The 22,809-nt window shown below is 39.5% G+C and overlaps 3 protein-coding genes across 3 annotated transcripts; all 3 read right to left on the bottom strand.

The window, feature by feature from the left end:
- Positions 1 to 741: 741 nt before the first annotated feature.
- On the bottom strand, positions 742 to 7,757 carry LOC310957025 (NEDD4 family-interacting protein 1-like). The gene is made up of 7 exons (XM_083927435.1): positions 7,585 to 7,757; positions 5,675 to 5,762; positions 4,880 to 5,010; positions 3,011 to 3,098; positions 2,739 to 2,863; positions 2,320 to 2,386; positions 742 to 2,025 (listed from the first exon to the last, which is right to left on the bottom strand). Exons 1-7 carry the CDS (start codon positions 7,612 to 7,614, stop codon positions 1,922 to 1,924), a joined length of 633 nt encoding a protein of 210 aa, XP_083783561.1. The 5' UTR covers positions 7,615 to 7,757; the 3' UTR covers positions 742 to 1,921.
- Positions 7,758 to 8,995: 1,238 nt separating this feature from the next.
- Positions 8,996 to 13,041, bottom strand: endou2 (endonuclease, polyU-specific 2; the record flags this gene model as incomplete). The annotated part of the gene is made up of 6 exons (XM_083927228.1): positions 8,996 to 9,253; positions 10,034 to 10,187; positions 10,456 to 10,568; positions 11,375 to 11,496; positions 12,171 to 12,276; positions 12,940 to 13,041. 6 exons carry the CDS (start codon positions 13,039 to 13,041, stop codon positions 8,996 to 8,998), a joined length of 855 nt encoding a protein of 284 aa, XP_083783354.1.
- Positions 13,042 to 15,316: 2,275 nt separating this feature from the next.
- On the bottom strand, positions 15,317 to 22,767 carry rnf14 (ring finger protein 14). The gene is made up of 9 exons (XM_083927100.1): positions 22,697 to 22,767; positions 21,018 to 21,176; positions 20,703 to 20,833; positions 20,354 to 20,543; positions 19,506 to 19,891; positions 19,104 to 19,332; positions 18,314 to 18,486; positions 17,452 to 17,582; positions 15,317 to 17,338 (listed from the first exon to the last, which is right to left on the bottom strand). Exons 2-9 carry the CDS (start codon positions 21,166 to 21,168, stop codon positions 17,278 to 17,280), a joined length of 1,452 nt encoding a protein of 483 aa, XP_083783226.1. The 5' UTR covers positions 21,169 to 21,176; positions 22,697 to 22,767; the 3' UTR covers positions 15,317 to 17,277.
- Positions 22,768 to 22,809: the final 42 nt, after the last annotated feature.

Here is a 22,809-nt window from a genome sequence, read left to right as displayed (position 1 = left end):
GCCGCGACATCACATGAGGCTAGTGGCGCAGTTGAAGGGGGCCCTTCCCTATTTCCTCTACCTCTCCGACTTCAAGCACCCTTGCTCGAACCATTCCCATCTTTGAACCCTGCCATCATTTTTCATCTCAACTACACACCTGTAAAGTTTCTTGACATTAGTTTGTCAACACTATCAGGGTTGCAAAATACTTTTAGGTATTCAACATTGTCCCTTCTGTGCCCTGTAAAAAAAATGGCCTAATTCGAGCTAATGTCATGTCAACTGAGCACCACTAGAGGCCAATATCCAACCATGATAATGTGACACTATGTGACGGTTGAAGTTTTAAGTGAAACCTCTGACTGTTTTCAGTTGGTGTGACTTCTTCCAGGTGGGGTGACCTTCACTTCCTGTTCCAACTGAAAGGAAAAACACTGCTGATATGTATAATTAGCCACCAACAGTAAATCATTCTCTCTCACACACACACTTAAGCAGCCTTGAGAGCAACAGCATGGAACAACCAGCTGAAATGTTTAACAATATCAAGCAGTGACAGAAATAGCTCATCCTTTTAGTTATTGTAAATTTACTTCAAACAATTCCCTGATAATTAAATTTGAAGTATAAAAATCCTATATTGAATATGAATTCTATCTGCTTGGCTGTGTGGTCATTAAACAATCTTGAATCTTGTGGCGAGGCAGCTGAGATGAAGTGGCATCCTGCAACCGGAATAACTAGCAAAACTAAAATGGCTGATATGGCATGTGATATTTTTATTTGTTTTTACTTCATCATTTGATAAAAAGCTCAACACAAAAACATACTTTTTACAATTTAATTTGAAACATATTCCAAGACAGATATTTAAAATTCTTCTAAAAAATAATCAGTCCACTTCCACTATAGATAAACATAAAAAGAATGGCTCTTTTTAATATTTCATTGTTGCATAAAAAAAAGAAAAAAATATATATATTCCTTCAGTCTTCACGGGGCAGGGCATCCAAATCACAACTGGCAATACGATCATTTTTTCTTCACTGGAAACCATTGGGGTGCCGGTGACTAAGATCATGTGCCACAATCATTTATTTTACCAGAACTTTCTAATTGCACATCTGAATACAGTGACAGACTATCAGCTTGTTCCATCCCCATCACTGTGTCCTTGAGGAGGGCGATGATCCCCAGCCTGCCCAATAAGCTGTGCTGGACATCTCTGCTGACATACATTACACATAAGGAAAGAACACTCCTGATGACAGTGCGTGTACAGTATTGGCTGAATACATGAGGAAAAAATGCTCCGGGGAAAACATGTCCCCTGCTTTTCTATACATGAGGTCCTCGAAATTTTAGCCCCTGAATCAAAAAAAGCCAATAATTTCCCTTTCCTGTCCTGTATCCCCTGAATTATACACTACCCCACAAGGAACAAAAAGCATTGGTCAGAGGAACTTAAAGCGCATTTAACTGCTTCTTGAAATATATTCTTCCACACTGCATAAATCAACCCGTATCCCCAAAATTACCCACTAGCCCACCCCAGATCTGAAAACCTATACAAATGACTTCATCTGATAGAAGACTGGTGAAAAATACCACAAACAAGACTGCCCCCTGGTGGATAAACAGGAGAACAATTCATGCTGCTGCTACCAAAGGATAGTAACACAGTAAATAAGGCAGTAATATATACATCACACACTTCATAATTGCAAATAGCACTTGACAGTTCACCACTAACAACTGAAGGGTTTTACAGATTTCTCAGCAATTACTATTTCACACCAAGAAGGGACAATAGATGTATTGTCCAAATCATGTCAAGCAGAGGGGGGGAATGTTCTTTTCACTCTTTTTGATTGGACAAAGCAGTATGTTTCACTGAAATAGGAGCGAAAAAAAATATGGAAACTGATTGACAGTGAGCTCAGTAGATGAAGAGGACTCGGGTGCGGGGCAGGGTGGAGAAAGTGTCAGCCAGCTTGCGGATTCTGGCGTAGTTCATGAATCCTCGAACGAAGAGCAAAAACCCTTGAGAGCAAAAAAGGGACAATGAGACACAATTAGATGTGCAATATGGAGGGGGGTGACCATTATCATAAACTTAGTTATTTCATCAATTGTAAATATTAAAATATTGAAAATCTACTGGGGGGGGGGGGGGGGGGTAATTAAGGTCAGCCATCCTGCTGCAACTATTCTGAAACACATGTTACTCCTCAACACTGCTTAAATGGAGCCCCAGAGAGCCAAATGTGTCACAAGCAGAACAAAACCAATTGATTCCCTATTTGAATCATTTCAATTCAGAGGTTGGCTACTTACCCAACACCAGGAACACCCACCACAGCCAGTACTGTCCATCAAAGTAACCAGGGAAGTATGTGGAGAACTAAACCCAACAGAACGACAGAAATGACTGGTTACAATAAATATGGCCTGCACTGGTTTCACTCAAATGAGCCCTGCATTTTAAAAGTTAATGTTGAAAGCAGTGAATTTTTGAAGAGATCTTGGAGGAAATAGTCCTGCGGCAATAAGCAAACCACGACAGAAACAACATAAAAATACCAGAGTGGTACTTTTGAGTTGTTTGTGCCTACAAACAACCACATTTAATGTGTTAGTATGTGTGCTGTGTAATATGTGTGTGTGTGTGTGTGTGTGTGTGTGTGTGTGTGTGTGTGTGTGTGTGTGTGTGTGTGTGTGTGTGTGTGTGTGTGTGTGTGTTTTCCTGGTCATACCCTGACTATGAGGACCCATTTGATGAGGGATAAGCCAAAGCCTGAGATGGCTCCATGGCGGCCGGCAGCTGAGGTGGTCAGACAGAAAGACAGGAAGAAACCGATCCAGTTGAACAGGAATGCCACTGGACAAAGGATGGAGGGAAAACAGATGTTAAAATAAAAAGAAATTTACTAATTTGTCTTTTAAATAAAAGATGTCATTTGTTTTGCACAAATCTAATCAGAGAGGAGAAGAGCTGAAGATGAAAGATGATGGGTGGATAACTAACTGAAAAAAGTGAGCATAAAGATGCCATCATTTCCTATCCTCAGCTGATCAGCGTCTTCAAAGTCATCTCTGGTCACAAAGTCTTCATCCTGTGATAGAATAAGTGACAGAAGAGCAAAACAAAAATAGAAAAGACTTAGTTATTAAAGCACTTAAACTATTTTACCACAGCCAGGCAGTAGCAGAGCTTTCCAGGGCTTTATTATTTGAATCTATTTCTAGTCTACAAATCAATCAATTTGATAAAGTGTTTTATTTAACCTGTTCCCAATGATGTAGTTAAAATTCAACAAGTACTGTGTAGTGACCATGATAAAAGTGAATTGTGATTTAGCACGGGCAAGCACCTGCTGGTGGAAACCAAGCTTTTCTCATAACAAAGAGTAAATACAACACAAACAAACAACAGAACAATGGAACCATCACAACACAGCAAGCCCATTTAATTACTATCATTGTCACTTAAAGTCAATAACATTCAGTTAATGTCATCAAGAACCAGTAGATCTTGTGTAACTATCAACTAAGGACTAGCGAGCACTCTAAATACACAGACGTACAAGAAGGGTGGGGTACTGAATACATAAACACTGTAGGTACAGGTGCGTTCTCTCACATACAAATACTCTTCCTCTCATCATACACTCTCCTCCCAGTTACCTCCAGTGAACTGCGAATTACATCGTCAAAAGTCTCCAGGCGTTCCCTGTGCTGAAGCTGCTGCTGCTGCTGAGCGCAAGGCAGTGTGTGGCAGAAAAACACAACACCAGCAAATCAAACAGGGTGGCCCCACATGCAGTAAGGTGCAAGGCATCACAGTGACCACTAGAGGTCAGAGCTGTCAATTTTCATTTGACAGAAACAGTGTTTTTAAAGACACATCGGACAGGTTCTGACAGAGAGATTCAGAGATGACATTCATGTATGAAGCTTGCACACTGGAGGATAGATTAGAGATGGGAACTGAGAACCGGTAACAAATTGGATTTGGAACCTAAATCATATGCCTCCAAGCTTATCAATACCTTTTATCAATGCTGCCATGTTTTTCTGACAGTTGTGCATTACAAAACAATGGCGTAAAACTCAAACACTGCTGGAAACGTTTGAGAGAAAGAAACGGTCAAAAGCATATCATTATAATTACATTAGCACCACGCAGGCAGGCTCAGCATATTTTTTCTTTGATAAACCTTTAAACCTAAATAAAAAAGAAAACTGTACAGTTGCATTGACGCTGAAAACTTGTGTCAGGCAACTTTTTTTTTTTACACACAAAATTGATCAGGATTCGATAAAGAATCAGACCAATAAGCAGAACTGATACAGGCAATAGTATCAATAAAAATGTATCAATTCCTATTCCTACTGGTGCTTTTAAAACAGTTACTCAGGCATCAAATGCAAGTTAATGGCATTCTGGTGAGAACCAGAAGATGAGGTGTGCTTTGCCAAAATATCCCGGACACGGGCGCTGCCATGTTGTAATTTTCAAAGTTACGTCCATACACCATCAAATAACTACACTTTCTAATTTGAATTTTGAATCCTATAGCCCTAAGAAAACATTGTTTGAATCTTCGCTTCTGACACAACGGTTACTAGCCTCTAATTCTGAACAATAAAAAATAACAACATCTCCGAATAAATCAAGAATTAATCATTTGTTCTCTAATTTAGATCTCCAGTGTGAGTGTGTGAAGTATGCAGTTCTGAAGCCAAAACAAAACTACTGCAGGGTGCAAAACACTTCCTGCCCTGCAGACAACACAGGAAGTGTCTGAGCAAGAGCTACAGCATGTGTGTGTGTGTCTGTGTGTGTACATAGTGAATGTCACCAAAGGCAAAATGAAAAAAGTGAGACACTCACTCTTCCAGTTACCAGGGGAACAGTAGTCTCAGCCTTGGTTCTTTCTGCTTCATCATAGGAAGGCAGCGTAGTTGCTACGTTGTATGATGGAGGCTTGGGGAAAGCCCCATCTTCCTTGTAGTCAAAGAAGGCTGAAGGAGAAACAGCAGTTTCAAACACAAAAGGCATACAAACATTAACCCTTTCTAATACAAAGTCGTATTGTATTGGCAGCAAGCTGACAGGACAAATCTGTATTGACAAGACAAATCTGTATTGTGTGTTTGTTGTTTTTTCCTCATTGAGAAAATGTTTTGACTGCAAAACATTCAATGGAAATATAACAAAAAAAAGCACCCTGTGCTGTTCTGTAAGATGATTTAACATACATGTATGAGTCATCTATTACAACTAACTCAGAGGGCTTTTGAAAGCAACCATGGAAGTTCCAGGAGTCACATTCTCCTTGTTAAACTTTTATTCATACCATGTCGATAACTTAATCTTATTAACTTTATAACTTTGATTCGTGACCTTCTGTATTTGGATCAAGAAGCTTGTGAAAAATAAAATGTGCCAAAATTAGATGGCTACAGTTGTTATTCCCATATAAAGATATTAATATTGATACCCTATACGATGCCATGACTGTTTTTCTTGAATAGTCCAGTTATTTATTTGGCTCAAGCAATCTTACAGAGCCATGTTCCCTCCAGTTCCCCACTGAGCAGATCAACACAAATAATACTCTCCAATGTGCCACAGTAGCAAATGACCTCAACACCAGGGAAACATCTGGATGAGTCAGGGTCTTACCAGCATTGTCCACTGTGATGCTGCTGTATGGAGGTGGAGCGTCAGCTGCTACCTGTCGACTCTCTTCTGGCTCCTCCTCATTGGGCAGCTGTGGGAGAGGGAAAAAAACACATCCTGGCTTATTTGAGCTGAGAATACATGTGTCAGCACTTGCTGCTCTCCATTTTAAAAAGATTGTTTTAGGCAATTAAGTTTCACACTGCCTGTGTAGTGAAATAAAGGATTATCTCAACACTGTGGTCTACTTAAAAGAGCTCACAACCTAAACATCAATAAAATGATCCGTGGTGAAGAATTGAAACCGGGCCATGCAGACCCACATCAAAAAGTTTTTTTAAGTACATCTGAACATTATAAAGAGGAAATGAGCAACACACAAACCCCAATGTGTTTCTCATTTCTCCTTATTTCTCTTTTTCTCATTAAAAGTAGGACACGTGACTGACCAAACGCAGCCTCTCCTTACTCCTGATTCAGCTAAAACAAAGCCCATTTGATCAATTAATACTAGAGTCAGTTTCCAGAAAAGACCACTGAACTGGTGCTGCTGAGCATTAAGCAGTAAGTCTGCAACTCAGCAGAGGTATAAATTACAGGTTAACAACATCTTAGTTTTCCTTTTGTGGAGTGACACTTGCTTGTACTTTTCCTATCATTTCCTAGGAGAGAAGTGATATCCCACCATATATTGCAGGATTAGGCCAAGGCTACGAAATAGATAGATAGATAGATAGATAGATAGATAGATAGATAGATAGATAGATAGATAGATAGATAGATAGATAGATAGATAGATAGATAGATAGATAGATAGATAGATAGATAGATAGTCGATTTGTCATTGTATAGTGCAATACAACAATACTTAGTTTCACTCCACTCCAAAGCAGCAATAAAAGATTATGTGAATAATACATACACATACCAATATATAGCAATACATAGTTCAATAGGGACTGAGGTAACTTATAACATTTCCAAACAACTAATTAACTTCAATATGCACCCGAGTGACTATATCAACCGCACATGCAAAAATATGAATAAATTAACTGGCGTGCTACAACATATATCAGAATCTGAAGATGTGGAGGATTAAAATCATCCACCCAAATAAAAAATGAACGACGGATTAATATTTACTTGGATTTAAATGGATCAATAATTCCCAGGAAATCCCTCCAGAAAATAACAGTAGTTTTTAAACTCAACACCGAACTCAAGTAACTGTGTCACAATGTTTCCCTTAAATTAGTACCAAACTAAATAGTTCATCACGGCCTCACTGACGCATAATTCTCGTTGGTTTTCTTTTACAGCGCAGTGTTTGATGGGTCTGTGGTGTCACTGGCATCGACCACAGCTGTCTGCCCCTACCAACCATGCTACACGGGTTAGCCGTCGCATTTAGCCGTGAAGTCAGGTGACCACCGAACACACCCACTTGCTGTATGTAGCACATGATGTGTTCTGTCCAAACATTGGACATTAGCATACATAGAGTCGTCGAGAAGGGTTAAATTGTGTTATACCCCTATGGTTACACCTTAAACCACAATGCTAACTTAGCTAGCATACAGTTACCTGACATTCCCATTCATTTAACTGACAAACTAAAAAGAACGTTAGCGTCAGTGTCACGTTAGTTACGTTTACGTTAAACTGGCGTCATAACAGCCAGCTTCACCGGATAAAAATAGCGCAATTAATCGCGACACAATTGACCTAATTAACGACTCATTGAGTAGGAAACCGTCACTTTCAGGAAGGTGACAACACCGACACACCTGGGAGAGAAACGTTATGAGGTTATTAAGTCAAGTCAGTCAGCGTCACAGTAACGCGTGGTGTTAAATCTTTAACTTGTTAACGGTAGCTATCAGTAATCGATAACGTTAGTGTTCTCATACCTGCTGATATCTGCCGCCCGGTTCGGCCATTCCTGTTTGAACAGCTGGCTTTAATCAACAAACAGAGAAAGAAAACACGCCGCCCGAAACACCCCAACGAAAGGGAAATTATGTAACAGTACAAACTGTAAACTCAATCCTCGCCACAATGAAAACCTGTTTCTCCCTCGACTGCTCAGTGTGCTCTCACTGTCAAGCTACAGTAACGTGACTGGTTAGCATAAAACACAAGGCTTCCGGTTTGACTTTTTAAATAAAGTAAGACAAGAAAATGGGTGGATTATTGTTTTTAAAGTACTAGGTAGCATCGTAATAATTGTATTTAATTTGCAATAACTGAATTGAGTTATGTAAATAATTATTTATTTATTAAAGGGTAGGATTACATTTATAAATTAAGTTTATACTATAATAAATTAAGTTTCGCGCATAAGTTTAGCAAAAATTGCTAATGAAATGAACTGTTTTTTCCCTTTCTTGCTTATTCTTATATTTTGTTTGATATGCTGCTGTTGTTGTTTTTTTTATTCTTTTTGTTGCTGATTTTTTCATGCTCGAAATAAAATACAAAATTCAATTAAATTCAATTTTATTTATAGTGCCAAATCATAACAAAAGTTCAAATGTATTTATTTTGTTTATTCAGTCAATATTTCTTATAAAGAAATATCATTTGGGGGGGGCATTACTGCTGCTTTAATTTTGAAAACAAAACCGGGCAGTTGCTTCCTCATTGTTGCTGCCATGGCGACGTGTAAAGTCTTGGATTGACGTCATGGGTCATCACAACAAACCCTCTGCCGCCAACATTTGGGACACATTGAAACGACGTTACTGACAGAATTAGAGAAAGATAAGATACTCAGTAAAAGCATGGTGAATATTCAGATCTAAAGTTAAAAAAAAATAGTAATTCAACTGTGTGGAAGTAGTCCATTTCAAGTTAAAGTCCTGCATTTAGAAATGTACTTAAATAAATGTAGGAAAGTATTAGTATACTAGTGCAGTAGAAGTATAAAGTAGCAGAAAACTGAAGTGCTTAAGTCATGGAGTGTGGTCTTTACATAGTTTGCAAAGTGTCCTGAGATAACTTTTGTTATGATTTGGCACTATAAATAAAATTGAATTGAATTAAGTAAGAATTGTAGCCTACTATAATACTTGAGAAAATGTATTCATACATTTTTAAGTAACTATAAAAATGACTTAGCCTATATCTCACTTAATTTATATACTGTTTAACACACTCTCTGAATCATTGTGCAATAAAAACAAAAATACATGCAATTGGGTCTTGTAAGGTTTTATTGTATCTTTATCTAAAATAAAAAGACAACAACAATACCTGTGACACTTTATTTGCAAGCTCAAGTGTTGGAAAAGTTAGATCTCAGATTGATTTATAGTCAAGTTACTGAGTAGGTTTCCTGTACTTAAGGAGCACAGGGTACGTGGTGCCTATGTGCTTCTGGTTGTAGTGGTGGCAAACAATCTCCACGTCGTAAAAACTGAACTGGACTTTGACGCGCTCGTTGGGCGAGGTGAGGAAACAGAGAGTGTAGAGGGCAAACTCAAACTCAGGACTGACACCGATGAAGATGCTGCCCTTGGGCTTTATACCGTCCTTCCAGCTGAACTGTAGCGCCATTATGTGTTTGTTCTCGTCGGGCTGCAGTGAGAGAGAAAAAAAAGAAATGGCAGATTATGAAAGAGGACAAGAGGATGGTGAGGGATGAGAAAAGCAGCCACAGGCTCATTTTCTCCAGTCTGAGGAGAACAGACAAGAAAGAAAGAGATTCACTATCTCATAATGTGGACTTGGTGAGTCCAAATTTTGGCTTAACATTTGTATTTTTATGTTTATCATCCACAACCTTTCATCTCTTTTCTTTTCCGGTGAAAATGTGTTTCCATATAGACTTAACTTGAAGAGCTACACAGATTGCTCAGCCATTAGCTGATAATATCAAACATAACGGCATGAACCATGGAAACTGCATAGGAAGGAGATTGATGACAAAATATGCAAAATAAATGGGTTCTAAAAATGAGGCACTGCTTTAAACTACAAGAGACTCCTTTTTATGTTTCAATAGAAACTGGGCTTAATATCCCAAAAACCTGTGCTGAGTGCATTTGCATTAGGCTCAGGTTAGGAAGACAAAATACAGAGAGCTGAGCAGAAGGTGAGAGAGAAAACTTGGTCATAGCAGGATGTGAGGTTTCTCATCAGTGTGCAAGATCGATGGTGAGACCAAGAGATGAGAGCAAGACTGCAAACAGTGCAAGTCAACTTGGGGGAGTAGAGGAGAAGAGAATAGACGAGAGACAGATGAAAGATTATTAGTGTGAATATGTGACGGGGGAAAACACAGTGACAGTAGTGCTAGAAATATATTCCTGTCCTATTGTGGTTAGTTAAAACAAGAGACATACAAAAACATCGTACCTGAGGTGAATTTGCATCGACACTGTAGCCTTTGTAATCGATGTGTCCCAGCTTCTCTTGCAGGTAGAGCTGGATCCAGTTGTGAAAGCCGATGACGGTCCGCCCTCCTCTCGTCTCTCCAACAAACACGTGTTCAAACCCAGAGGAGTCTGGCCTGGTGGGAGACAGACAGACACATTTGCTAATTTTTTGTCCATATTGTCTGTTATTTTGTCTAAATTGTATTCACTCATGTGCCATTTGGACAAAGGGTGGTGTTTAGTGGTCGCTTCCTTCCTGAATATGCAACATATAAACATTTTCAGTAGTTCAACGCACAGTGAGGCTACACACAGCCAGTTTCTCAGAGTGAAAGGGTTACCATCATAGTGCCAGATTCCGCTGGCAAGTTAAATTTAGGCGCTGTGTCAGATTCCACCCACCTGCTGGATCCTCTCCTCGCATATAGTTCAAACCAGATCCTGTACAGCTGCTCCTTGAATTGTGTATCATCCTTTGGAGAGAGGTGCTTCTCTACCAGGTATTTATGAGCGATCTGCAAACAAACAAGGATTTCCTATAAGAGGTTCTCATTTCTCAATTTCAGCCTCACTAGTGGTAGGGATGGCAGTCCAGACTGAAATATCTCAACATCTTTTTGATGGATTGCCAGGATAATTTGTGCAGACATTAATGGTTTACAGACATCTATTCTGACTTTCATGACCCGCTGAATTTTTCATCTAGCATCATCATCAGGTCAAAACTTTAATTTGTCCAATACTTTTTGACTAAATACTTTCAAAACGAATGATATTCGCATCACCCTTGGATGTACATTGTGCTTGTGGCCTATAAGTAAAATCTTAGCATGCTAACTTGTGGGTGAACATGCTAAAAATATATAAAAAATATACCAGCTAAACATAAGCATGTTGCCGTTGTTGTTGAGAGCGTGTAAGCATGATACATTAGCATTTAGCTTAAAGCAAAGTTGTAGTAACCTACAACTTCACAGATTCACTAGCATGACTGCAGACTTTGAGTATAAAATAAAATATTAATAAGAACTCCAAGGTCTCATATTGTAAAAAGTGAGATTTCCATGTCTATATTAAGGTGCTATATAAATACTGAATATATTCAGAAACTGTGCTTTTAAACAAGCGTCACTATTTCCATATGGTTGTGATGTCACAACTATAATATATATCTATATACATATATATACATATAGGTAGAATATGCTACTTCAGTGATTTTATAAATAGATATATACACACACACACACACATATATATATATATATATACACAGCAAAAGGGCAGAGTTTATTTCTAAATATTCCCATACAGTAGGTACCTTCATAGTAGGAGTCTGAATGATGGAGTCCAGGAATTTGTGGTTCTCTGCCACCTCCTCAGGGGTTACAATTTCTGGCTCGCCAGTGTCACTCACATAATTATCCAACAGTGAGATAAAGGCTGTAGGAACAAACACAGACACTTTTTGTTAAAATTGTTTTTACAGAAACGTCTAGTTCCGTACAGTATGGGCGGAAAAAATCTCAAAACTGAGATTTGTGTGTCTACTTAAATAAAGTTGCCATTACAAAAACAACACTTCTAATAACCAGGACAGGTGAGGGACAATGAAGCAGTTTGCTAGAGACTATGTACAAAATAAGGAGGGAGAAATCCTCCTTTTTTCCCATGGGCCTCAGAGTGAACTCTGTGTGAGGGCAACATGATACACAACATGAATCTGTGAAAACATCACTTGATAAGAATTGCCGGAAGGAAGTGAGATTCAGCAGTTATCATGCGGAGGAAGATTTGAAGAAGCCAGTGGTTGTAGAGGAGCATATTTCTCCACCCAGCGAGGTAAACTCTGCATGCTCTGTGGTTATGCAACAAGCCACTGTTCGTCATAAGGAGATTATCAGTAGATGAAGAAGCTTTACTCTGAGGGGAGGCAACGAGGACGATAGTATCAAACTGGCAAACGGTGCAGTGGAATGTGTGAGATCATGTCAATTTAAAAATGTTTTGATGGAGCAGTTGTGTAAGAAGCTTCCTCATCCCACAGAAACAAGTCAAGGGCACTGATCATTAAAGAATGGTGGAGGATAATTCACACACTACCCTTGTGCACTTACCTAAAAAAGTCTCCTTTTTGAAAATGTTCTCATCGACAAATGTAAACAGAGGGGATCCCGCTCCGTCATTATAGTCATTCATGGCCATGCTGTTTCCAGCTTTGCCCTGCAGTAGAAAGAGGGCAAATAATGCATGGTTGCATACATTTTGCATTCAGTCAGAGCTACCTTTGCAACACGGATGCACTGCCACAGTGTTACAACCAATCCACTTATAAGTAAAGTATAGTTAATGCAGAATAACTAAACCAAACAGCAGACACAAAAATAGATATACAGTAAAAGACTGTTCTGTTGGCTCATCTGAGTTTGCAGTTAAAACTACAACTCCCACAATCCTCATTGCTCACTGTCACATATCCTTTGCCTCTCCAATAGTCGAAAGAGAAAGTGTGAGTTTTCTGTTTTCATACTGAAGTGGTAAAGCATATATAAAGTGATATATCCTTAATACATCGTGCGTGTTCGCTTGAATCATATTGTCCTAAACGTGTGTGTTAGTGATATTTGTTGATGGTACATGAGATAAAAGTTGCTTCAAGATTATACGCAAAACCAATATGTTTTGAGCAATTGTAGATGTGTTTAATGGCCAGCTAGGCTCTCAGTCAAGATCAAACAGGCAGGGAGGAGCCCTGTGTGTGTGTGTGTTTGTGTGTTTGTGTGTTGTGTGTGTGTGTGTGTGTGTGTGTGTGTGTGTGTGTGTGTGTGTGTGTGTGTGTGTGTGTGTGTGTGTGTGTGTGTGTGTGTGTGTGTGTGTGTGGTGCACCTGCAGAGAGATCCTGTAGTCCTTTCCAGGTTTAAGTCTGTTGACATCGTTGTCCCACAGCTCCTGAACCATGGCCGACAGCTCTCTGTCACTCTCAATCATGATGCGACTGCTCTGTTGTGTTCTCGGTCCAGAAGTAGATGAGCTGTTGATGGTCTGGTCTCACTATCTAAGGAGAAGAAGCGTAAATAATGTTTGCTTTTAAATGTGGGCAGAAACATAAAGCACATTTACTCTAGTAATGAACTAAAATACAATTTTGAGGTAACGGTACTTTATAATTCAGATATTTCACTGTTTCAGAGGGAGATATTGCACTTTTTTTTAAGTTTTAACATGCAAAACATCTGATCTAGTTAAACAGGCAGTGCTAAATAATCTTTGGACTAATTTTACATCATGGTATTGTTTTCTTATTTAGGATCTCTTGAATTAAGTGTTTATATTTTACTTGTAAACATCAGTAGTTGACAAAGAGTGACTATGTTAATATTAGAATGTGATCCATTCGGTCTGTCAACATTTCAAAAGTCTAGAAAAGCTGCATGATTAAATCATTCAAAACCCATTTAAATTAACCTGCTCGGCTGGTGAAAGTCTCCAGTGCGCCTGCTCTATGGGCCCAAGGGTGCAGAGGTAGTGCCAATCATCCAGGTTTTTTTGAAGTTGAACTTTTCTGGCTTAATGCGCCACTGAGCAACTTCCATAGCAATGAACGAAGTACCACCATGAACACTGTATCCACTTCTCTTAATACATGCATGGATACATCCCTCCCCCCTTCCACAGAGCTCCCCATGTTGCATCACCATATTCTACAGTAGCCCAGAACAGACAAACCAAACACTGGCTCTAGACAGGGCCTTTCAGGGTTTGTTTTTTGTTTTTTTTTGGGGGGGGGGGGGGGGGGGTGTTGCATTACCTGAAGGCCACCATAGATTCTACTAACGCTTGGAAAAGGATGGGTGAGGGGATGGGTATTCAGTTGGTTGCAGTCTACAACCTCACAGCTAGATGCCACTAAATCCTACACACCGGTCCTTTAAAATGTTTTCTAAGACCATGCGGGCCGATTGTAGTTGTGTGCATGAGGCAACAATAAAACTTCATTCATTCCATCCTTTCCTTAAGATGATAACAATACTTTTGGTGTTTGTTCAGCACATGCTTCTTAGGTCGAGAAAGTGATCAATAAGTATAAAAGTTTGATCACAAAACAGTGAGTAAAAAGGCTATACAGCATTTTAAAAACATAACAGCTTCCCCAGACAGACTTTAACCATCCGGCTCAACCCCCACCACTGCAATCCACAGCAACATGTCTGCCAAAAAAACCACACATCACATTCATGAAACTGAGCTCTGAGATCTGCGTGACCAGGTTGCATCCCACCAGCCACCACATCAAAAAAATCCACTGACCTTTGAGTCTCTTTCTGCTTTTCTGCTGCAACGCGGAGAAAACGGTGAGTGATTGGAGGGTTAGTGGAGTTCTTCAGTGTTGGCCAGGTGCTGCTGGTTGTGGTTACCTGTGTTTGTGAGAGCAGGTGTCCTTTATGGGCATAGTAACAGTTCCGTCAGTCAGTCAGTCAGTCAGTGTATGGAGAAAGACAGGCAGGGGCTGGGGGGCAGAGGGCATGAGGCAGGGGGTGGGCAGGACCGGAGAGAGGGGCCATTTAAAAAGGTTATCCCCTGTCAGCAACTCTAGCCAAAGGGATTACACCATGTTGTCGTCTCTTTTCAATCTCAGGCTGAAACGTGGGTTCTTTGTTTCTTTAGTATTTCATTGTTTCTCTCTGTCACAGTGTAACCTCTGGATTACAGGGTAAATGTGGGTCATTTTTCAGGTAATAAGGTGCTGTAAAGGCTTACTTAGCACAGTACAGAGAACCACAATTTATTTTAATGGAACAGGAAACACTCAGTTGTCTTTTGCTAATATTTCTGATTTTGACTTTAAAAGTCTGGTCAAAATTGAGGACTTTTTTCATGAAATCCAGAACAACCTCTAACAAGAGTAGTGCCATTTCTGAACAAGTGTGTAGTGTGAGTGTAACACCTTAAAATACTGATGAACACCTGCAATATAAAATGTCTCATGGCCTCACATAAACAGTATTATTGTTCTGCCATCAGCGGTTGGTTAGAGTTGAGTGTTCCGCTGCTAGTAGCAACCAATTCTGGCAAGGTTCTATAGACTTGTCAATGGAATCAAATTGCTAGGCAACAGCCTGGGTTCTTGTTAACTTCCTGTCAGCTGATGTCATTCATGCACTGCAAAAAGGAACCTTTACAAGACAATGTTTTCAGAAACATACTTTAATGTACTGTTTAGGTGTGAAATAAGAATGTTGAAAACAGGCAAAACCAAGCACTGTCCACCAGCCCGAGGACTTTCTCGTTTTACAGCTTAACAGAAGGCTACACTAACATATCTTTCTGAAATCATTTCAGGTGAGAAATAGTCAATGTAGTAACAGAATCTTGCTTCATATTTGATCAGCGCTGTCTAGTTTGACAGCTTGATAAAAGTTCACCTGTAGTAATTGACACTGCGGCGACTCTACTCTTCTTTGGGTGCCGTAGTATCTTGCAGATGCCATTATAAGCACTAGGTGGAGGCAAAGCAACATGATTTTTTCACAGATTATCTGTTTCATGTACTGTACTACTTTCCGGATATACAGTAATGACAGTTTCAGCAAACATGACGAAATTATTATTATTTTACCAAAAGCTTTAATGTTGATCTTTAAATTGTGTTATTTTGTTTCTTTCCTGACATGAAGCACTTTAACAGCGATTATATACTTTTGTGAATCCATTTGCATCGATGTATTTCACAATTCCTAACTCTTGTTTATGGGAGAGAACAAGTACTGATTTCACAATTTCTCAGTTAAAACCTCACAGGCTAACTGCTGTCTTCAACTTTTACTGGAAGTGTTAAGCTCGCTGCATAGCTCCGCAACTAAACATAGTGAGGGCAAGAGAAGAAGAGAAGTCTCAGGTTCAAATAAATAATATCAATACAATGTTGGGTGGTACAATAACATGTATTTTGAGGAACATTATGTCAAATGCATTTGAACAGGATTCTGCAGGTCATGTATTTGAATGTTTCTTACATGAAGTGACAGTGTCGGTCTGCACTGAAGGGAAGGTGAATCCATGTGCATTTCAAGACTGAACAAGCGATTGTCTTTCTACCAGTCCAAGACAGCACTGATTCTGAATACAATCTACACAAATCATTCAACGTTGATAAAGAACAGATTTGATGTAGGGTTCAATTTGAAACAGAATAGCCTCCATGAGATACCCCCCCTTTCTAATTAAATGTGAAAAGAAAAAAGGAAAATAAATTATTATACAAAATATGCTTTGTATCTCTAGACATTACCAAGATTATATGGCCTCTCTTTGACACTGAACTTTGGCAATATTGAAATACCGGAAACAGTTGTACAAGGAGGGTTTGAGTAAATCTAGTCAAATGTCATTCCTACATCTAAAGTGAGGATTTCCTTTCTCACACATTCGTCCCTGAATGACTTGACACGCCATAGGAATCCTGCTAACCCCATTACATGATAGACTATCATAAATATTTACTGCAGTGGCCTCCTTTATTACATTTTCTATGGAAAACAACATGCGACTCAAGTTATTAAAACATTCCCCACAGCCAATATCATAAAGTTCTGCTTTTCAACCCACCTCATTTTTTAATCACGTACGTTTCGGTAAATTAACTCATCTCAAGAAAAAGCTAATCTAAACAAATTTTTCGGAAAAGAGAAACACATAGTTGTGTAATTATGTTTGCGTGACAGATAGCTTACCTTAATATGACAAAGACGTGCAAATCCAGTCCTTTTCCCTGCAACACTCATTTCGCTAGCTAACTGGAGGCAAACACCTTCAATTTTCCAAACTGAGTCAGTGATTCCAGACTGACCATTATAAGCCTGTAAGATGTCAAAACTAATCATAAAAAAACCCAACAAAGGAGAGTAATCTTTAGTATACTAAAAAAAAATTCATCCAAAATGTGTCCAGTACTATCACACTGCCATCACTAACCACATATTCTTGATGTTCATAACCAAAAGAGTAAAAATTAACACCCAGAGATCCTCCCCTGATGACATTAAACGTTTTACACCCATGATGCCTTATGATAATTAAAACATAAACAATGGTACCATGGTGCATCATTGTAGTGGCACTGTTGTACTAATGCAGGCATAGTAAGTGTCACAGGTGGAGTTATGGTTATGTGAGATATAAAGTGCATTCAAATGGAGCATACAGCAGTGAGGTACTGCACACGTGTCAGTCCTCCTCATCACTCCAGAAGGCATCTTCTTCATCGATATCCACACCTTGGAAGAGTCTGAAACAGGAGATAAAGACACACCCAACCATGTGTTTAAAGATGTACAGTAAGTGTCAGACAGCGACTACCTGGCTTGAAAAAAAATGAAGGATAAAAAAAGGAGAACTCACTGGTTGTAACAGGGTGAATTTGGGTTGTTAAAGTGACTGTATGGGTTGACTTTGCTGAGGAGGCCCAGGCACAGCCAACAGAAGTATTGTCTACACGAGGTACAGGTCATCTTATTACAGCCATCCACTTTCTAAAAAGACAGAGACATTGCATTATCTGTAAAGGACAAGTAGCAACTGGCACAACCTGGGGCTGAACATGGGGATCTTCAGGGACAGTATTGAATAGAACACATTTTTTAATAGTTTTTCTGTTCATTTAAAGTAATCTTTAACAGAACTTTACATCAAACATATTCTTTGCACAGCAGAATGATTCTTGCAATATAACCATATCACGGGAGTGTCGTAGGATCACAAGATCACGCAAATCTATCTTGTCAGGCTTCAAGTAAAACGTTTGTGTCTGATCCGCCCATCTCGGACTAATTAGCATCTTGTGAGGAGCTAGGTGTGTGCGAAAGGTGACTTTTACAATAGCATCAGTTATATCAGAACTAGCAAGTATTTCGTCTTTGAACGAGAAGCAATGAAGGCTTTTCTTGATTTTTTTCCTTCTTCCCCAAACTGGCTGCAGCAACAGTTTGACAGACAGATAATTGATCCAATGATTTTGATTTTGAAAGTGCCTCCCCTTTTCCAAACAGTTTCCACTGACGTCTTCTTGCAGCAGGTTAATCAAATACAGGCTGCAGTTTGAGTTTTGTAATAACCCAACTACCTTCTCTAAATCTGTGTATAATGCAATTTAAATAAATGCTACGTTTGTTTCATATTTAAAATTGGTGGTAGTGAGCAGTGACCCCTGGTTTAAAGTCAAAGCCTGTTCTAACAGTACTGTGACCAGCGGGGGGAGCCCAACCTGTATATTGGTTCCACAACGTGGGCAGCATTTGCAGTTCTCATTGAGCCAGTCTCTGCTAAAGGACTCTTCCACTGCTTTCTGGATCACCCTCTTCCCAAAGCGCTGCTCCATGAATTTTTTCCCAGCAGTTGTGGCTGACAGGTACTCATCTCGGAGGTTACGCAATTCATCTGTGGATTTTGGAGAAAACAGAGACAGGAACTCAGGGCTGGGATTGATTAAATGTGGTACCAACGGACACAAATCTTTTCGTAATATGTCACCAGTACAGCACCAGAAAAACATTATAAAGGACTTTATGGTGTGTGTTTAGCTATCAAAACCGAACATCACATCTGTACAGTTAGTTTTAGTAAACAGTTTTAATAGTAGTAGTCCTTAAAATAGTAAGACTGATATTTAAAATATGCATGCCAGTTAGGATTAAATGTAAAAAGTAAGCTAATTTGATGCGTATTAACTCCTTTTGTAGAGCACTTTCATGGATGTTGATAGTGCCAAATAAAACATATACATAGGATACATGTCTCACATTCACATAGAAATGCAGTAGACCAAGATGGGAGGGTGACCTGTGAAATAACTTGTTACTGAATTAAGAGTTGTGTAGAGACAAAAACAAAAATGAAGAAACAACGAGGTCAATTTGTTGAAACCAGATCCAGAACAGAAAAGTTCTATTCTCTGGCGCAACCAGACTTCTCAGTTGATGGGCGATATCCTGTTGCTACAAACAAGTCTGTTATAAACACGTGTTGTGCAGCAGGCTTACTTTCAGTGACCTTACCTGCAGGGATTTTACAGTGGGAGAGACCATGATAGCCCAGCTTGCACAGTGTGCAAAAGGCATACTGGCAGGCCGAGCAAATCGCCATGGTTGAGTCTGGCTCCACCATTACAGCGGTGGCGCAGGACTGGCGGGGACAGTAGACCACATCGGCCATAAGGTCCAGACTAGACTGGAGCAGCAAACGGTCATAACGGGCAAACAGCTCCTCATCCACCAGGTGCTTCACCTAAGAGATGAAGACATGAGGGGGATAAAGGCTCATTACAAGTAACAGGGTGTTTAAACTTACAAATTGGGAATTTAGTTTGAAAAGCATTTATTCAATTGTAAAGTGACTTGAGAAATGCAAACAAACACGAGCACACTCACTCACACACATCTACTTTACTGATTTCATACCTGTGACGGTGTGGCTAAGGAGGTACATTTGGGCTCAGGGCAATTAAGGCACTGAACATTGCCGTCCCGTATTTGGATCTGAAAGTATTCTTTCATGCAGGCCTTGCAGTAAACATGCTGGCACTCCTTAAAGCAGAGGCAGCTGGAGCCCAGCTTCTCCACAAAGCAGATCCCACAGCCGAACACCTTGCTGTCAAACACCCTCTGGCGCTGCTCCTCGTCAAAGTCCAGGAGCTGAGGTAGGAGGTCGGCACGTGGGTCCATCGACAACACGGCCCTCGGGTCCAGTTGACAATACAAAGACAACTGTGGTTCAGACTTTTCCTTCTTTGTTTCTCTTTTCTTCTCCTCAGGGTTTTCAGAATGATTCCCGCATTGTGCCAGAGCTGCCAACAACAATATAATGTATTATGGAATAAAATATAATGAAAAATAATGTATATAAAATACATATTAATCAGTCTCAAAAAACAGTGGGCTCCTTACAGATAATTAAGCAATATATTATGGTTTTCTTAAGCTCATCATGTGGTAAATTTACTTAACATGTAAATTGACTGAGGACTATTACACAATGTGCTTTTCAGCAACTGTTTTATAACAAACTAGGTGCAGTGAAACAATGTTAATCAGTACCATACCCAGCTAATCTACAGAATGGAAGAAGAGCATATTATTGTTCATGCTGGCTAATTCTTCTTTTAGCTTAACTCTAAATGAAAGGGAAATACGATCTCCTGATTATAGATAATATGCTGGTATGACTATTAGAGAGGTACCTTAGCTAATGCAGATGTATCCATACAAAGGAAAACCCAACAACATTCATTTAACAAAACACAGTGTACCTGTGGCTGCTGGGTCTGTTTTCCTGCGCTCACCACCTGTCTTATTTCCTCCCCTGGTGACTTCAAGAGGAGAGTGGATGCCCAGAAAGTCCAGAGCCTCCTCTTTGAGGAACTGGATCCATGTGAAAAGAATCACACAGCCTTGGTTTTCCTCACACAGCTCATCCAGGCGTCTGCACAGAGAGCTCATCTAAGGAGGTAAAATGGAAAAGGATAAGGCATTGAGAGTGATGAATAATAAGGAAACCTTCTTTTGAGCGAGAATACTTTACCAAACCTTGCTGACATGTGCGGGCCAGCTTTTCCACAGTGGTGCAGTGAAGAATTATTTAAGCTACATGAGTCCTACCTGTGCTCTGGTCATCCATTTAGAGCTGAGAGTGAAGATTGGTGAGGATGTGGATGGATAGTCCGCAGGAAGCTCAAAGTTGAGCACCAAAGGAGGTAAGAAGCAGACATTATATTCAGTTTGCTTCTCTCCTGTAACACAAAGAGGAGATTTAGTTACAGTCCTAACTGGAGTGAGACCAGTAACCTTTTTGAAAATCATCTACAAAATAGACAGCAATGTATGAAAAGTGCCTACTTCATTTGCAAATGAGCTGTGCATAACTTGTAAACCTTGCTCTTATTTCTTTACACCGCTCGCTGCTGAAAGCTGTACCTTTGACAACAACTTTGAAGTCAGAAGGGAGCTCCAGACAGAGTTGGATCTCTCCCCCCTGTGCCGACTCTGCTTGGTGGAACTCCTCCTCGTCATAGATACTTGCTAAAGCAAGGAGCTCATCCTCCTGGGCTTCCTTGTCCTCAGACATTTACATTCCTGCAATAAAAACAATAACATGTGTCATTCATTATGAAAGTCTACCAAAAAAAAAGCATTTGATACCAGGACCACCACCTCCTACTTTGTGAATAAAATACATTTTAAAATATTTGCAACTTGAGAAACTCTGTTGTGCACTCAAAGGCTCTTACAATTTTTTTTTTTTTACAAGAAATGCAAAGACTAGATTACTTTCCCCAACTAACCCTGAATAAGATCCAATTTTATCCCTCTCTCTCATTTTGTCAACTTACTATTTTCTTTATTCCAGCCTAAAGGGTAGGGCAATGTTTACTGTTGTATGCAAAATCAGATTTATTTATTTGTTTGTTTATTTCGGGCATCTCAGATAAATCATCATTACACACTATCAGGCTGACCCTTGATTTGATTGTTTTTATTATTTATTGTTATTTTGGTGAATGCGTGTTTCTTGTTCTAATAAATATATTGGAGTTGAAGTGTATCTATGATGAAAATCACTCCGTCATCATTTTAAATAGGAGAACTTGCACAATCGGTGCCTGACTACTTTTTTGCCCCACCTTACCTTTTAAAAAATACGAGTATAAAATAAAGTAAGAGTATTTTCTTTACATGTTGCTTTATACTTAATATTCTACTTTTTACTCAGTTACTAGATTCATTTAGATTTTTGCTTCCCACTGATATACACTGGTTGCTGAGTTGTTTCAAAGTATAAAGAGACATTGTGGAAAAAAAGTACAAATACCTTGTTGCCCCACTGTATGTATACCTTGATATAATAACACTAGCGTCTATGCTTCAAATTATATAGTTATATAAATTTTAGACCATGCCGTACAGCCCTACGGACAACAAAAACAGTTGAGAGACACAGCTACAACTATATAGGCTATTTTTTTCTGAACATACTATACAAATTTGTGGCTAGTGAGAATGCTTAGTGGCTAGTAACTTTTGAAAACCACTAGCCACAGTGGCTGGTGATCAAAAAAGTTAGTATCAAGCCCTGTTAATGTCTATTATATAGTGATTATTGACATAAATGCAATCTTGTATACAGGGCATGTAAGAGCTACATCAATGGTGGGCATGCTTGGTATGCGTTTACACAGTTTACGCAACTTTGTCGTCAGATAACGTCAGCTTGCCTTAGCTTAGCACGCTAGCTGGCAAACGTAAACTTTATCCACATTACACGTGACCATTATTTAACTTAATGATGATTTAACACGCACCCGAGTAACAACGGGCGTTTTTGTAGACTGTGCAAACTTCACCACAGGACACAATTCATCTGTTAAACTCGGAAACTAACTTAGCTAGCCAGGAGTAGGAAAAAGCCTAAAGCATTGAAGCTAGCTAGTAATGTTAGCTGATGTAAACAGTCAGAGCTCGGCCCTGCTGTGACTTCTCCTCCGTGACAACGTGAAACCATGGCAACCACTCTTTTGTACTTTAAAGGGAAGCTGCGACACACTATTATGGAGCGACAACACAGTAATAAAGTGAAAAGTAAGCGTTTTTCTTACCCTGTCCGACCAAAAACTAGTGACTCCTGCTCTCCGGTTGGTTCATGTCATGACGGTAGTGTTGCTATGACAGCGCCGTCTGCAGGATGCCTACTGTACTACAGGTTTCATTC

Source organism: Echiichthys vipera, assembly GCF_963691815.1.
Source record: "Echiichthys vipera genome assembly, chromosome: 14".
Classification (NCBI taxonomy): domain Eukaryota; kingdom Metazoa; phylum Chordata; class Actinopteri; order Perciformes; family Trachinidae; genus Echiichthys; species Echiichthys vipera.
Note: the sequence above shows the minus strand (reverse complement) of the source record. Positions and strands in the feature narration are given on the sequence as shown.